The sequence below is a fragment of the Lacerta agilis genome, chromosome 2, assembly GCF_009819535.1.
Source record: "Lacerta agilis isolate rLacAgi1 chromosome 2, rLacAgi1.pri, whole genome shotgun sequence".
NCBI classification, from domain to species: domain Eukaryota; kingdom Metazoa; phylum Chordata; class Lepidosauria; order Squamata; family Lacertidae; genus Lacerta; species Lacerta agilis.
The window spans coordinates 115,034,189-115,051,552 of NC_046313.1; the positions used below are offsets into that span (position 1 = coordinate 115,034,189).

The window sequence follows — 17,364 nt, forward strand, 5'->3', positions numbered from 1 at the left end:
GCGTGGGAGTGGCGGGAGGGGCCGCCGCTTGTCACCCCCACCCGCCGCTTGTTACCCTGTCACAGGGGGCATACCGCCCCCACCACCCCTCCCCAGCGACGCCCCTGGCTGCAGGCCTTTAGTTCATGAAACTTGTTATCTGGTCCCCACAGCCTTCTAGGTGGGGTGACCCACTGAGAGTCGGACCGCATGGACTATTCCGAATGAACTAGTTTTTTTTGCCTTCAATTTGCCTGATTTTTATCTCACCCATTCTTGCTTTTCCACCTGTGGCCCTTGTGGAACATATTTTTCCTCTCTGCGGTTCCCACTATATGATTCCCACAATCTTCCTTCCCTTTTCATAGGCTGGCATTCCTTAAGGAGACTCTTTCGTAGAAATAAGAATGCAATAACTCTCTTAAACCTCCAGGGGCCCCAGGACTCTTCTTGCCTAACCCAACGAATTTGCTGCACCTTGCTTTGATGACACTGGATATAATTATTATTATTTTTCCTTTTGTAATATCAGTTTGACTTAAATAAACAAAGGTGGCCCCCTTCTTCTTTAGTCGTTCTTTCCATCTTATCACAGGAATTCCAGAGATTTTGAAGTTCCTGAGAATATTCACAGACTCTGGCAGGGAGGTGCCAATAATTGGTCTTCATTTGTAAAGTGGCTGAAGAAATAGTGTCCAAAGCGAGATGGAGACATAATCTGTGGTTTAGCAGGGGTGCGATTAAGTTACATGAGGCCAAGAGGGTCTGAAGTCTGGTCAGTGCCTAGATAGGGCACCAACTGGATGCTGCCTTTGGTTGCAGGACGAAAGAAAGGAGGATTGGGAATATAATAAAAGAAATATGTAGATATCTGATCTGGGGTAGGTTGTGCTGGGAGGTGACCAGGGCAGGGTTGCCCCAAAATTCCGCAATCCGAGGAGGAAGTTCTCCCACTGAGATGAAAAGTAGATCCCCCAAAATATTTATTTTAAATTTTTATCCCACTCTTCCAAAGGAGCTCAGGGCAGCACACATCAAAATGTTAAAACAATACCATTTAAAATGAGCTACTCTTTCTCCCTCCACCCTTGATATAAATCTTCCCTCACCCCTTCTTCCCTGGTGGGGAGAGGGATGCCATTTTGGGGTCCGCCTCAGGTGTCAAAATGTATTGAGCTGGCCTTGGTGTGTGAGTTATGCTATGTCCAGTGGGTCTTGGCAGAAAACAAGGAGATATTGGAGCACTGCAAATTATTTGCACATGCGCAGATAATAGTACATTGAGGCAACACATGGAGAACTGCACAGATGGTTGCAAAGCATCCCAAATTATTATTTCTGTATCAGTATTATTTTATTGTAAAATCTTAGAAGGTTGTAGACTGGGACCTTTTTTACTTTTGGCGACACATGTTAACATTTAAGCAGCTCTACCAGATCCTTGCATCGGTAAGTGGGGCAGGTGGGGGTGGGTGCCCACCTTGAAAACAGGCCTCTGTGGGGAGGGGATCAAATTTTTATTTTTAATTTCATTTTCAAAAATTGGAATAGAGAGAATATTTAAACCCCCCTCCTTCCCACCTCTTCCTCTGCCCCACTTACAACTTCATACCAAATACAGCATGTATAAATATACCATATGACTTCCCTTCCACACTTTTCCTGGTTCCTTTGCTTTTCTACTAATCTGCGTAATCCAAATCTTTTTAGTCATCCAATTTGTTATCTATTAACTGCTCTCTTATCTATTTCAACTGCTGGATTTACACGAGACCTGCTATGTCTTTCTCTATACTGGTTCTTGAAATATTCAGTAAACATTATCCATTCCTCCTTATATTTGTTTTCTCTTATCCTGTTTGTCAGACCAGCCAGTTCAGTACATTTGAACATTTTTCACTGCCATTCTTCCTGAGTGGGTACTATCCTTGTTCTCCTCCTTTGTGCCAATAAGGTTCTAACTGCGGTGCGGCAGTGGCGTATAGTAATAAACACTGTTGTTTTGGGGGGAACTCCATTGTTAGCATCCCCAAAAGGAAAATCTCAGGTGTTTTTTGGGAAAGTTTTCCTGTATCTTTTAAAATTCATATATATTTTCCCAATATTCCTTATTTTACATGACCACCACATGTGAATAAAAGATCCCTCAAATTCATTACACTTCCAACACATACCATTTTCTTCTTTAGACATTTTCGCCAATCTGGTGGGTGTTAAATACCATCTGTAGGCCATTTTCATCATATTTTATTTTATTGCATAACTTGCCGTTAAATTCATATTTATTTTCCACAACTTTCCCCATAATTCATGATCAATATTGTGACCCACATCTTGTGCCCACTTAATCCTGCTAAATTTCACAAATTCCTCTTTCATTTCCAACCCCAACAGCAGTTTGTACATTTTTGATAATAATTTTATATTTGTATCTAATAGGTCTTTGATAAACTGAGACTTTTGATCTGCAAAGCCATTTCCCCTATCTATCTAAAACAATTCATTAATGTGAATTAATGTACCTGTAGTTAATTGGTAAGCAGATTTCTTAATTCCTCAAGATTTCTCAGTTTTGGTTCCTGTCCTGTAAGATATAAAATTTCACTGTAAGTTAACAACTGCTTATCCATATTTAATCATAGAATCGTAGAGTTGGAAGAGACCACAAGGGCCATCCAGTCCAACCCCCTGCCAAGCAGGAAACACCATCAAAGCATTCCTGACAGATGGCTGTCAAGCCTCTGCTTAATTTATTTGTTCTTTTCCTGGCCATAGCATCCACTGGGGATATCCACAATGGTGTTTTTCTTTCTAATAAGTTGCTATACTTTCCCCATTCTCTAAATAGTTTTTTTTTTCTAATTACGTGATTTTGTATAAGTTTTGTATATTTTCGCTTTTCCATGCCATAGGCTGGCAGGCACCACTTGCACCAATTCCAAATATGTGATATATGGGAGAACCTCAAGCATCCCCCCCCCCCAACCTGTGACTTGCTTCAACTTGATGTTATAGGTAGCGGTAGGCAGCCGTGTTGGTCTGCCATTGTAAAAAAAAAAAAACCCCACAAAAAAATGAAAGCTCATACCAAGAACAAACTTAGTTGGTCTCTAAGGTGCTACTGGAAGGAATTTTTTTATTTTTTATTTTGTTTTGGTCCCTTGAAGGATTTCCTAGAAATCACCTGATTTCCGTTTCAACTGGGGAAGAAAGCAGCCTGGGGGGGGCGGGGGCAGAGGATTGCAAAAAGGGGAAAGCAAGAAAATACAACTAGAGACTGTGGAGAAATGGGTGAGGGTGTCTTGTGGCAGAGAGAGAGCGTGAGGGCAAGAAACGAAACACACACAAACCCCAGTGTTAATGAAGAATGAATACTACCTCAGAAAAATCTGAGAAATGTCAGGCAGGCAGCCTGAGATGCGGTCACTTGAAATTCCTTTGCTAGCTTGGCATGCAAACGAAATTTAGATTATTGTAACTCGCCAAAGACTCTTTACTGTACCCTCAGCTATTCATCTTATAAGTAAAAATGAAAACCAACATTAGAAATAAAAAGTCCTTGTTCTGGGAACTGCCCTGGGACTTTCCAACCTGACTCAGAGGTTGCCGAGGGAGGCAGAAGGGGGCAAAGTCCCCTGAGAAACAATCCAGTTTGGAACAGAGAACCACACCAAGCAGGGGCATAGCAAGGGGGGGCGACCCAGGTTCCATAATGGAGGGGGTGACAAATTACCAAGGAACAATTATTTTTTGGGGGGGAAATTATGAAAAAATTTTTTTTTTGAAAATGCCTGCTCTGAATGTCTTGTCTTACTATACTAGGGATTATATGGCTATATATGAAATTTCATACATATCGGTTAATATCTTGACCCTCCACCACCAAAATAGCTGTACACTTGGCTATTTTCCTATGTCATGAAGGCTGAAATTTCAGTTCAGTGGAGCACTTACTGTTCCCAACCCTAACTCTGTGGAAAGCCATCTAATTAATTTGATTTTGAGATGTTTTTAGGAGGTAATTTAATTATTGTTTGATTTTATACCAAAGTTATGTATCTGATGTTAGCCACCCTGAGCCCGACTTTGGCCGGGGAGGGCGGGATATAAATAAAAGTTTTTTATTATTATTACTTGTTATTATTCCTTTGTAAGAAAATATGAAATAACGTAAAACCATTTTTGCAGGGGAAGGGGTTGACAAGAAATTTTCCACACCAGGTACTACCTGACCTACCCATGCTGGGGGGGGGGGTTAACAAAAATTTTTTTGCCCCCGGGTACCAATTTACCTTGCTACGCCCCTGACACCAACAACGTTTTTTACGCCATAATCTATTTGTTAGCCTTTAAGGGGCAAGAAGACTTGTTGCTGTTTCCACACGATACCAAGAACGGGACAAAAATAACGTGAGGAGAGATGTCCCTGCTGCAGGGCCTGGTCTTGAGAGGTGGGAAAGCCTACAAGGATCCAGTGTGGGGCTGTGGTTTGACTGGGATAATGGAGTCTGGGAGAACCGGGTTCAAATTCCCATGAAGGTCTCTCAGGGACATTGGGCCTGTCAGGGTTGTCATGAGGAGAACATGAATGCCACCTGGATATAAATATTCATTTTTTGAAGGCAGAGTCAGCTAGAGAGGAAGATGTATTTTGCCTGCCCGGAAGAGGACCCAGGAGTCCTGGCTCCTGCCGAGTCTCCTCCCAAAGAGGACCCAGGAGTCCTGGCCACTTGGCTTTGAGGAAGAGAACTGTGTAGGCTCAGAGTTTAGCTCTGCATGCTGAGGGAGACGGGTCTTTCCAAGGCTGGAGAGGGCATAGGCCAGGCCAAGAGGGACAAATGCCAAAGTTCTCCCCATCTTGGCACTGAGGTGCATCGTGTGGAGAAATAAAACGTCTTCCCCTGAGTGACATTTCTGCCTGCCGACCTCCCCGTCATGCAGCGTTATCTGTGGGCTGCAGGTCTCCCCTGCAGGGAGGGAAGCAGGGAGCCTGAGGCAGCCCCACCCGGCCTGCTTGTTGGGGACGGAAGCCATTTTGTGGAGGGCTGGCAGTGAAGCAGAAATGGAGGGGAAATGGCTGCCTCCTGCTTCCCGAAGGGGCTGCCTCAAGCAGTTGCTTTTGTTATTTGTTCATTTTCATGCCACCATTCCTCTAAATTGATTCAAGGGTGGTTTAAAGCCACGTAACAAAGCTACCCAGCAGGAAAGCAGAGCTGCAGGCAAAGTCTAAAGTCCTGAAAACTTTTTAGAAAGTCTGTGAAGAACAAAACATTTTCCTCCTGGCCGTTAGTTGTGCTTGCCCACTCCACCTCCAAGAAGAAGGGAAAAGTCTCCACAGAGGAGACCAGGGGAGGAGATGGCGCCTCAAGCCACTGAGGAATTTCTAAAACAAGACTACCTGTAGTACTTTCAATTCAACTGAGAACCAGACAAACAGGCAGAGGGCTCTTTTGGCCCCGGTGAGATTTGGTCTTAAAAAGGAGCTGCAGCAGTGAAAATCCTGTCAGGTTTATCTTGTACCAGCTGAAGCATCCCTACTGTACTGGGGGGAAACAACCCATTTTGCAATAATCCTGTCAGGAGGTGAGCAGAACATGGATCCTTGTGGGCAGACTATCCCTGTCCAGGAAAAACTAGATGGAGCAGGTGAAAAGTGAAAATGCTTCCAAATGGGGAGCAAGAGCAGAGCCATCTTGGCTGGGGACCATCCATAACCCTCTCCTCCTCCTCCTCCTCCTCCTCCTCCTCCTCCTCCTCCTCCTCCTCCTCCTCCATGAATTAGTCCCAACTTCTTTTAAAACATCCAAGAGATATCCTGCAGCAACAGAACAAAATGTGAACTATTGGACACATTTGTCGATGTTTAGGACGGGGCGAATGGCATTTCCCTTCTTAGCATTTGCACCTTGTTGGGGGAGGGAGGTCCAGCTTGTTGACCCACATCCCGCCCATCACTGACTCTGGACGCTGGTCCAGCTGCCCCCCAGACTCTCCCTTTCTGCAAATGATTAAGGGGGCTGTTTTCTTCATATATGCTTTGAATATACTGTCACGCAGCACCCCAGTCTCCGAGAGGGGCAAGATTCCAGGGGATCCAAGCACTTACACAGAGAGTTTGGTTTCCTTAGGAGGGACGGAAGAGACGGCTGTGTCTTTAGGGTGTGGGGTTTATTTGCACCTATATACCACCTGATCCTTCGATGGAGGGGCTCACAGCATTCACCCCGCAGGAGTCACAGACTTGGCATCCAACAGAAATCAATCCTGGCGCTGAAACAGCTTCTCCACCTGCAGACTCCTCTCAGCTCAGCTCACACACAAGGGCCAAACTTTCTGACTTTCTAACTACCAGGCAGTTTGGGGTGAGAGCAACTTCTTTGGTGAGGGTGCTTAGGTGAAATCTACGGCCATCATCTCACTGAGATAGTTCAACAATGGATCCCATTAGATTTCAACCTTGGCTGGATCCAGGACCCCAGGAATTAGAAGGGACTCAGGCATCCTGCAGACTAACCCCCCCCCCCAACTGACAATAATACTTTGGCATCAGACAAGGGGAAATAGGGATGAGAGAGATCATGCAGCTTGCCCTTTTCATGCAGCTTGGGAAAAAGAGAACTCCCAAATAATTCTTTAGCTTCAGACTGCACACAGCCCCCCCACCCAATAAAATCAAAAGCTTCCTTGTACCTGCACAAGGAGCAGCCACTACTTGTCTCTTTCCTGATTTCTTGGAAAAGGCAGAGCTTCTCTGTGTGTCCCATGCTTAGCTCATGTTTCAAACGTTCAGGCTTCTGCAAGTGGGATGTGGGCCAAACGCTCTCTGGGCCAAGCACTCAGCCTTTGCTCAGGGCCGTCCAGAAGAGGTTTGGCAGCTGCTGGGTCCTGCTGACTGTGCAAAGGGGGCCCCCCCAACCCCGACACCCCTGGGCCTGCAGGCTTAGAGGGTCCAAGGCAGGGGGAGGGCAACTCATGCTTGGGCCAATATGATGACAGAAGGAAGTTGAGATATGTACCACCTGAGCCTTTGATGGAGGGTGTTGGGCTTTTGGTTTTAACTGGAAAAGCCTCAAAACTAGTTTAGCACTTGGAGTGCTGTACAGCTACGCTTCCTCTGAGTTTTCCTGCTTCTCCAGTGCTTTTGCAGATTTTTTCAAACTTCAAACTTCTTCTTCTTGCGCAACGATATGTGTGCCTTGTGCCAGCAATAAATTCCACGTCTGGGTTGTTTCAAAGTAAGCACGCTTTATTTACAAGCACATAAATCACAGAGCTTCTCCCGGAGATTCGGACGACATTTCCGCTCTGGTCAGAACCGAAAGTAAGACTGAACAGGAAATAAACGGTGCGTCACATAAATCACAAAGACATCGCATACAGCAGATACCCCGGATGTTGTGACACATCCTCTTCCCTGTGGGAGGGGCGTACTGTTGAGCTTATTTAACCCAGAAAGCTCCAAACCTCACAGAGGGGCTTACAGTATTCCCACTCCAGGAGATCTTGCTTCTCCCAGAGTCACAGCCTTGGCATCCAACAAAAATCAAGCCTGGCGCTGAAACAGCTTCTCCACCTGCAGACTCCTCTCAGCCCAGCTCACACACAAGGGCCATACTTTCTGACTTTCTAACTACCAGACAGTTGGGGGTGGGGGTGAGAGCAACTTCTTTTGTTATACTAGGAGGGTACTTAGGTGACATCTACGGCCAGGGCCGTCTTAAGGAGATCGGCCGCCGTGGCGCGGCAATCCCTCCGGCGTCCCCGGCGTGCAGCCTCTCCGCCGCCTCCCTCCCGCGCTTGCTGCCCCTTGGGAGGGGTGTGGGCGAGCGGGGGATGAGGGGCGTGGCGCAGGAGCGACGCAGGGCTCTGCGCGCCCTTCCAGTGCTTCTGGGATGGGAGGCGAGGGCGGCCGGCTTGTGCTCCCGCACTCTGCCGGGCAGCCGGATGGCGCGGCGCAGCTGGGCAGCTCGCGCTCCACTGGGCAGCCGGATGGCACGGTTTAGCCGGCCAGCTCGCGCTCCCGTGCCCTCCCTCCAGGCCATTGCGCCCTGGCGCGGTGCGCCACCAGCCCCAATGGACGAGACGGCCCTGTCTACAGCCATCATCTCACCGAGATAGTTCAACAACGGATCCCTCCATTAGATTTCCACTTTTGCTGGATCCAGAACCCCAGGAATTAGAAGGGACTCAGGCATCCTGCAGACTAACCCCACCCCCCAAACTCACAACAATACTTTGGCATCAGACAAGGGGAAATAGGGATGATAGAGATTATGCAGCTTGCCCTTTTCATGCAGCTAGGGAAAAAGAGAACTCCCAAACAATTCTTTAGCTTCCGACTTCACAGCGCCCCCCCCCCCCCCGCCACCAATTAAATCAAAAAACTTCCTTGTTGGCGGCCACAACTTGTCTCTTTCCTGATTTCTTGGAAAAGGCAGCAGATGCGGGGATTGAACCTGGGGTCCTCCCCTGGCAACCCCCCTCCGCCCTCCCTGCAGGGTAGGACAGGAAGGGCTGCCAGGGGGAGGGAGGCGGAGATTCCCAGCGAGGATCTGCAATCACTTTCTCTTTCCCCCTCCAGTTCACCACTTGCGCCTCGAGTTCTGCCAGGCGACGGATTCCGCAACCTGCCCGGAGTTTTGTGATTGGCGCAATATTTCCCTGTCGCCCAATCCCGGCTCCCGCTGCTGGTGGTTCCGCAGGCGGGGCAGAGAGCGGGCCTCAGAGCGTCAGAGGAAGAAGGACGTCGCTGGAATAAGAGGAGGGAAAGGGGGCGCTGTTTGGGGGGAGATGGGGGTCCTCTTCCGCTGGCCCCCCCTGATTCTGTGGGCGGCTGCCCACCTGCTGCTCCTGGACTGCGCAGGTAAGGACTGTGCTCTGGGGCGGGGGGAGGAAATCATTTGCACTAAGTCCCCTTTTTTTGGGGGGGGGGCTCACGACTCTTTGTGAATTGTATTTCGTGGGCACTGAAAGGGGCGGTCGGGGAGTTTCTTGTCCGAAGTGGAGCCGGATCCCTTTCGAAACATCTGTTTCAATTCCTAGGACTTGTTGCTTGTTTTGTATGCCGTCCGGGGCAGGGGCTGCTTCACTCCTTGGCTCGTAGCTCAAGCCAAAAACGAAACAAAGCTTGAAGGTGTTGGCAGGATTAATGGTGGGGAAAGTGACTCGCATGTCCCGCCCCCCTGCTGCACCCTCGTGTTGACTCTGATGTATGTGTTTGTGTGAGTGTGTGCTGGACGGGTGTAGAGCTGACATCATTGCGGGGCGAAACCCCAATGTTCTTTTGTTCAGGAGTTCCCTTTTCATAGGCACGTCCATCATCTGGCTCTTCTGCTTTCCAGTTGTAACTCCCCCCACTCACCCTCACCAAAAAAACTCCTTTCCAATTGCCTGTCAAAAATGTAGGTTTTGTAAATTATGCAGGGGGCTTCTCTGTGCCGTTTTTGTACAGCCCGTTGTGCAGGAAGGGCACAAGCAACACCTGAGAAACAAAAGGGGGCCCCCACCCTACAGCCCAGTTCCTCTTGAATGTCCCCTATTCTCCCTCCCCCAAAAAATAATTTTAAAAAGTTGGAGCCTCTGCCTGACTTCTGGGGCTCCTAGACATGAGTTGCCTTTGCTCAGAATATTCCTGCTCCCCCACCTCACCAATCCAATGGCTCTGTATACTAGTGTTTAACACAAGTAAATTCTTATTTCCCCATTCCTGGTTGCTGTCTTTGGTGTTTTTCTCCTTTAGTTTAACAAAGAAAAGTATATCCTGCTTTATTATGGTAAAAACACTAACTTTTTTACAGGAAATAGTAAAATAATAAAAAGTTTAAACCATTAAATAATAATTAAAATTAGCAATAAGAGGTCAAAACATGTCAGCGTTTAAGTATCCGGATAGGGTTGCCCAAAGAAAAGTGTTTTATGCCGACACTCTTGTGAGACAACCTCATTCTTCATGGGGTGGGAGAAAGATCTGGAGATACCAGCAGGGCATTTTTGTGAGTGGGAAGGGGGAATATGATGTTGAGATTATGCGGGAATTGTCTTTGACCGCTGCTGTTTATGAGATGAGGGAGATAACATTTGTTTTGCACTCCTCTTTATTGAAGAATATGATGGCAGATGGCCATCCAACCTCTGCTTACAAACCTCCAAGGAAGGAGAGTCCACAACCTCCCGAGGGAGACCTTTCCACTGTTGTTGAAACAAACAAACAAACAAAAAATTCCTTCCAGTAGCACCTTACAGACCAACTAAGTTTGTTCTTGGTTTGAGCTTTCGTGCGCATGCAAACTTCTTATCTGAAGTATGCATGCACCTTATCTGAAGAAGTTGACTGGCAGACCAACACGGCTACCTACCTGTAGCTATGATTAACTAGTTTGGGTTGGTTGGTTATTTTCTCATGTTTGTGGTTCCCCCCTCCAAAAAAAAATATTTTTTGCTTTTATTGTAAATAGTTTTGTGGTTCTCTAATGGAAAATGGTATGAATATAATACTATCATTAGTTTAATAGTTGCTTGTTGCATAAAAATTCTCAAAGTAACTTAAAATGCTTTAAGAACTAAAGAGTAAGACCTGTTATTTCTCTGTTAAACCGTCTCGATATGGGGGGCTGCCCCCTCACTGTGCTTCAGGAGGGCAAAGGGTGGTGGAGACCACTAAGTTCCTTCAGATTCCCCCTTACTTTGGGGGCTCACGTGTGACTCATTTTGCTGCTCTTGGTCTCCCGACCACGGAGAAGAACTCCCTGTGTTGCTTAGCCAGATGCCACAACCAGAGGCAGCCTTGCTCTGAGCTCTTGTGGTTTGAACTGGGGGAAGCCCTCGTCCTGGGGGGCGGGGCGGGCTGGGAAGTGGGTCCCATTTGATCACACCATCAAGGTGTACGTAATTCAAGCAAACTGATCGTGCAGGTTTATGATTCCTTGCACTCTATTTTCCACTGTGGAACTCCCTCAGAAGGTGGTCGATTCTCCTTCCTTGGAGGTTTTTTTTTTAGCACAGGTTGTATGGCCATCTGCCATGGATGCTGCTGTTGAGATGCCACCATTGTAGGGAGTGGCACCCTCAGGGTCCTGCCTATGAACCACCCTGTATAGGGTGGTATATAAATGCAATATTATTATTATTATTAATAATAATAATAATACAGTATGTCCTATTTTGCTACCTGAGGCAAAACAGGAATTGCCTCCTCTCCTCCCCCCAGCACTGTGCCCCCCTACCTTTTGCCATGGAAATGCCCCAGCTCTTGCTGAACTCAGTTCTGCTTCTCTGTCCAGGGGTGGAAAAGATGAGCGGCAACACCAGGCACCAAAACGCCTCCCCCTTGTCAGTCGGGGGGGGGGGGGAATGTTCTGGTGGCAGCTGAAGCGGTAGGGTTGCTCTGGGTAAAAAACTGAAAAACCTCTGCTCAGCTCCCTCCCTCGCCTCCAATCTCTGCCCATGTCTTTGTTAACTGTTACTGTGGGTCTCGGATAATCTCTAGGCCAGGCTTCCTCAAACTCGGCCCTCCAGACATTTTTGGCCTACAACTCCCATGACCCCTAGCTAGCAGGACCAGTGGTTAGGGATGATGGCAATTGTAGTCTCAAAACATCTGGAGGGCCGAGTTTGAGGAAGCCTACTGTAGGCAGAGAATAGAACAGGTGTTGGAAGGGAGGTTCCATCTTTACACCCAAATCTGTGAGGCCATTGTTGGTAGTGACAGAGTCATATTTTTAAATTGAGTTTATATTCACACCTTCCTCCCAAAGGAGCACAGGGTGGGAATTAAGGGGCTGCAGCTGTCCTGGAGGGCCATCTCTGTGGGGCTCACCCTGTACCCTGTACAGCGGTAGCCCTAGAGAAGTACCATGGAGCCTTGGTCCTTTCCTAATGCATAAAGGAGGCACAAAGCCCCCTTAGTACAATTCACTGTGACTTGTGAAGAGGGTTAAGGAGTGTGGTGAGTGGGCAGGAACAGCAAAATATGCTGATTGATGTCAACAAAAGTTAATTTCTTCTGATGGGGATCTGCTGTGGCCACCTTAGGCCACCTGGGCCAGAGCTCTGTCTCCATTCCTGTGTTTGATCTCATGGGGCAAGTGTGGGGAAAGGGGATGTTGGGCCACATGTTTGTTTGGAGGTTCTAGCAGGGGAGCGCAGCTATCGTATACCCTTGACCGAAGAATGGTACACTCCTTCTATCTGGGATGGTCGTCCTCTTCCACCGAGCGCGCAGCTTCGGGAGGGACGCACATGGAGCGGTGAGGGAGGAAGGGGACACCCGCCTAGCCAGTCAGATCAGCCGAATCAACCCTGGCGATCAATGGGGTGACAGATGTCGCAGCCAGATCGCCCTCACATCCGTTGGGCCAAATGTTAAGACCTGACCCCAAAGTTGCATTTGTCCTCCTGCCCCGGCTATCACTGTGGGGTCTTCTTTCTCAAGTGGGGTTCGGCGCAGCCATCGGGAAGAAGCGCGGAATAGCCCTCCGGGGAATTCCGAGCAACGTCGGGAATTTCGGGGGGTTCGCAAAGGCTCTGCGACCCCCAAACCCACGAGGGGGTACCTTGCGGTTTGCGACACCCAGAGGCGCCAAAGCGTGCTCTCCCGCTCTGTGGATTTTTGCTATAAATCCGTAAGACGGGGTCGAGCTGCGGGCGCAAGGGAGGCATCGCTAACCCGACGTTGCGCAGCCTCTGGCTTCTGATGAAAGCGTCAGATTTCCTTAAATTAAAGATTGGATTCTGATTGAAGGAAGGGGTAAGACCCCAGTAAATTTTATTCAATTTGAAATTGGGGAAGAATTCGGACAGCTGAAGGGCGCAACAAGGGAGTCCACCCGACAGCGGTGAGGAAAATGGCGCAGGACAGAATGTCGCAGGAGTGATCTACGGTTTGGAAATCCTACAGAGTGAGTGACTGATTTATTAAAGACCTTTTCTTTACTTGAGAAAGGCATTTTAGATTTAAATTGGATAGAGTGGAAGTTTATGGTGGTGGAGAAACCTCGGGATACCCCTGGTGAAGTCCCTGCCGAGAGGTTGTGGGGTGAAAGATCGCCTGTACCTCATTTAAGTTGAACAAAACCAAGACTGAGATGATGGTGAAGAATGTTGAGAAAGATAAAATAGAAGAATTACAACAAAACACTGGCATACCAGTGACAAGGAAGGTTAAGTATCTGGGAATCTGGTTAACCCCTAAGAATATCAATTTATTTGAAGATTACTACCAACCAGTTTGGAAGGAGGTTAAAAGAGATCTAGAAGTATGGAATAGACTTAAGTTATCTTTTAGTGGAAGAATCGCTGCAATCAAGATGAATGTTTTACCAAGAATGTTATTTTTATTTCAAACGATTCCAATAATTAAAGGAACAGGACAATTCAAAGAATGGCAGAGAATATTGACAAGATTTATCTGGCAAGGGAAGAAACCAAGAATAAAATTTAAATTGCTGATTGATAAGAAGGAAAGAGGGAGCTTCGCCCTACCAGATTTGAAATTGTATTATGAAGCGTCATGTCTGTGCTGGCTAAAAGAATGGATAACATTGCAAAATACTGACCTGTTGGACTTAGAAGAAGAAGAAGAAGAAGAGTTTGGATTTGATATCCCGCTTTTTACTACCCGAAGGAGTCTCAAAGCGGCTAACATTCTCCTTTCCCTTTCTCCCCCACAACAAACACTCTGTGAGGTGAGTGGGGCTGAGAGACTTCAGAGAAGTGTGACTAGCCCAAGGTCACCCAGCAGCTGCATGTGGAGGAGTGCAGACACGAACCCAGTTCCCCAGATTACGAGTCTGCCGCTCTTAACCACTACACCAAACTGGCTATGACAATAGATTTGGAAAGAAATAAAAGACTTCTAGAGAGCAAGACCCCGTGGTGGATCTCACCGATCGATGTACTTACACTAAAGAAAGTTAATATGGAAGGTAAAAGATCCACATATGGGGATTTGCTGATGAGAACAGAAAGAGGTTGGAAGTTAAAGCCATATCACCAGATTGAAGATACTCTTACAGGATGGTTACAGTATCATCAGGTGAATAACTTGTTTTTAGAAGATAGAAAAACTGGTTTTGAAGTCAAAAAATCTAGATTACAAACTGAGTTGTTAGAAGGTAGAAGTAAGTTTTTGACAAAAATGTATGATTTGTTGTTAGAATGGCATACAAAAGATGAGTTAACGAAAGAAGTGATGATAAAATGGGCAATGGATTTTGGGCACAATATTGAATATGATGCATGGACAAAATTATGGAATGAGAGTTTGAAATTTACTGCATGTGTAACTTTGAAAGAAAATGTTTATAAGATGATGTATAGATGGTATTTGACTCCAGTGAAATTGTCAAAAATGTATAGAACACATGACAAATTATGTTGGAAATGTAGACAAGAAGAGGGGGACTTCTATCACATGTGGTGGACTTGCAATAAGGTTAAGGCTTTTTGGGAAGCAATTTACAACGAACTTAAGAAGATGTTTAAATATACCTTTCCAAAAAAGCCAGAAGCCTTTTTGTTGGGGTTGATGGGAGAAGAAATAGCTAAGAAGGACAAAAGATTGTTCATGTATGTGACAACTGCAGCAAGAACACTGTTTGCCCAAAAGTGGAAATTACAGGAATTACCAACGATTGAAGAGTGGCAGACGAAGATGGTGGAATATGCAGAATTAGCAAAACTGACCGGTAGGGTCAGAAACCAGGATGACTCGAGGTTTTCGAAGAGATTGGAGTAAATTTGTGGAATACTTAAGATTGAATCGTGGAAGTTTAAAAACACTAGTAGGACTGGAATAGACCTTTGACATAGTTTAATATGAAGTGATAAAAACTGCGTGTTGAGAATGGACTAGAAAACCTGCTGACGTGAGGGAGGGGAGTCGTAGCTCGGCAGAGCAATTGTGAATGTATTTTATGTTAGATGTTGAATTGGCTGTAATTTGATGTATTTGGAAAAATAATAAAAATTTATTTTGAAAAAAAAAATTCTGTCCACTCAAACATGGACAAGGAGCTTGCCCTGATGCAGTTTCAAAAAGATCCATTCCTGCTTTTTCACTTCAGCCAGGAATACAGCTCTTTACAATTGCTTATCTAGCAGGTCGTAAATCAAAGTCCTCTAGCCGCTGGCCAGCGGGGAGTGAAATGCTTCGTTCCTCCACATACCTCTGTGTAAGCGCTGTGGATCTGGGCCCATAACCATGTTGGTAATTTTCCAGGGAGACCGGAGCAACTGGCAGGCCCCCAGTTGGCTCACTCACCACTGCCGAATTTCTGGTCAAGTCCCGATCCCTGAAACAGCAAAAATCAGGGACCTAGCCTCCAGGAAGCTAGGCATGCCTTTACAGTCTAACACACAGCAGAAGTGGCAAGACAGAGGCTGGTATGAGCATATTTACAAGCATTTTATTAAGCAAACAGCAGGACAAAGAGATGAACATGTGCGATCTCTTCCATGTTCAAAAGAGAAAGAGAAAGAACTAACTACAAAACGGAAGTTCCCAGCAGTGCTGGGATGTTACGCAGACATGTGACATGCTACAGCCTCACTTCTGCCCTTAAGGTGGAATGGAATATCACAACACAGCCTAGTCCAGCATCCCGTTCTCACAGTAGCCCCCCCAGATGAATGGGATGCTGCACAAAATGGGCCATTGGTCGGATCCAGCAAACTCTTCTTTGGGTTCTTACATTAAGTCTGGGACATGATCTTCTTTTCATTTAATATTCCACTTCTCTTCCTCCATGCAATTCAAGGCAGCACATGAGAGGAAGGGACATAGGGCAGAGGGGTAGCACCTGCCTTGCCCACAAAAGCTCTCTGGTTCAATCATCGGGGGGGGGGGCTGGGGGCTGGGCAAGAAACCCCTTCCTGAGTCCCTGAGGAGCCACTTACAGTCAGTGTGGACAACTCTGAGCTACCTGGACCAGTGGTCTGACCCAAGATGAGGCAGCTTTCTGTTCTCCCATATATGAATTCTGTTTGGTCTCCCCTCCATCCACTTACCAGACCTGAGCCTGCTTAGCTTCAGTTCAGTGCCTGCATCCTGAGCCTTCAGACCCTGTTGTGGGAGCTCTCATCAGCTTGGCGCTTGCAAGTGGGGGGCAATTCCTGCCCCCTTAGCCAAAGGGGAGGGGCTGGCCTCTCTCTCACACACACACGGAGCCTCAGCAGAGACATGCAGAGATTTAGTGCTACCTGGCAGAGCTTTTTCTCGCCCACTGTTCCATGGACTATTGCTGTTGTTACTTTTATTTATATCTTTCCCCCTTCCAACTCTATATGATTCTTAGGCTCCCTCTGCTCTGCCCCTTCGGTGTTTAATGGCAGGTCTGTAAGCTCTCCCAAACCCTGATAAACTTTGGCTCTCCTAATTTATTTTATTTTTTTTTTTTTTATAAGATTTTATTATTTTCCAATAGAAAAAAGAGAACAAAATACAGCAACAACACATAGCATAAACATCAATAAAAAACACAATAAACATTGAACATAATCAACAATAAACAATAAACATAATCAACATTGAAAACAATAACAACAATAAAGACATAAAGATAACATATACAAACCTTAACCAATATCTTTCTTTGAATATTTCTTGTTTCTAACTTCTCTATTTGGGGACTTCCCCCGTTCCCTCCACTGTCTTCGAAAAGCATATACTTCTTCAAGGTAGCTTTATATATTATTCAAATCACTTTTACCCGATTTTTAATATACTTAGCTTTCACTTAGTCAAATATCTCAGTCACTATATATCTTATCTTAACAACCTATCTTAACATATTTTGACACATACATCTTTCACATAACAACAATTCCTCTTACCATTCATATCTAATAGATATCTACCAAAGCCGATGTTCTGTTTAATTCTGCTCAAATATTCAGTTTAACTGATTTAATCAAATAGTCTTTGAATTTTTTCCACTCCTGCGACGCCTTCCCCTCCCTCTGGTCTCGGATTCTGACGGTCAGTTCTGCGAGTTCCATATATTCCATCATCTTCATCTGCCATTCCTCCACCGTTGGTATCTCTTCACCTTTCCATGTTCTTGCCAATAAAATTCTAGCTGCTGTTGTGGCATACATAAAAACCACTCTATCCTGACTGGGTATCTCTTCATTGGTTATGCTCAGGAGAAATGCCTCTGGTTTCTTACAAAAGGTAACTTTCATTACCTTCTTAAGCTCATTATAAATCTTGTCCCAGAAGGCACTTACCACTGGGCACAACCACCACATATGAAAAAAGGTACCTTTCGCATGTTTACATTTCCAACATACATCTGACATTTTGGTGTTCATCTTAGCAATCTTAACTGGTGTCAAGTACCATCTATAAACCATTTTCATTATATTTTCTCTTAAACCATGACAAGC

The 17,364-nt window shown here is 46.0% G+C and overlaps 1 protein-coding gene across 1 annotated transcript in view; it reads left to right on the forward strand.

The window, feature by feature from the left end:
- Nucleotides 1–17,364, forward strand: part of LOC117042535 (DLA class I histocompatibility antigen, A9/A9 alpha chain-like) — a 67,746-nt gene that overhangs the window by 33,646 nt on the left and 16,736 nt on the right. The window contains exons 8-9 of the mRNA XM_033142077.1: nt 8,561–8,842; nt 11,259–11,311. Of these exons, the coding sequence (XP_032997968.1) occupies nt 8,561–8,842; nt 11,259–11,311 (335 nt within the window). The remainder of the gene's footprint in view (nt 1–8,560; nt 8,843–11,258; nt 11,312–17,364) is intronic.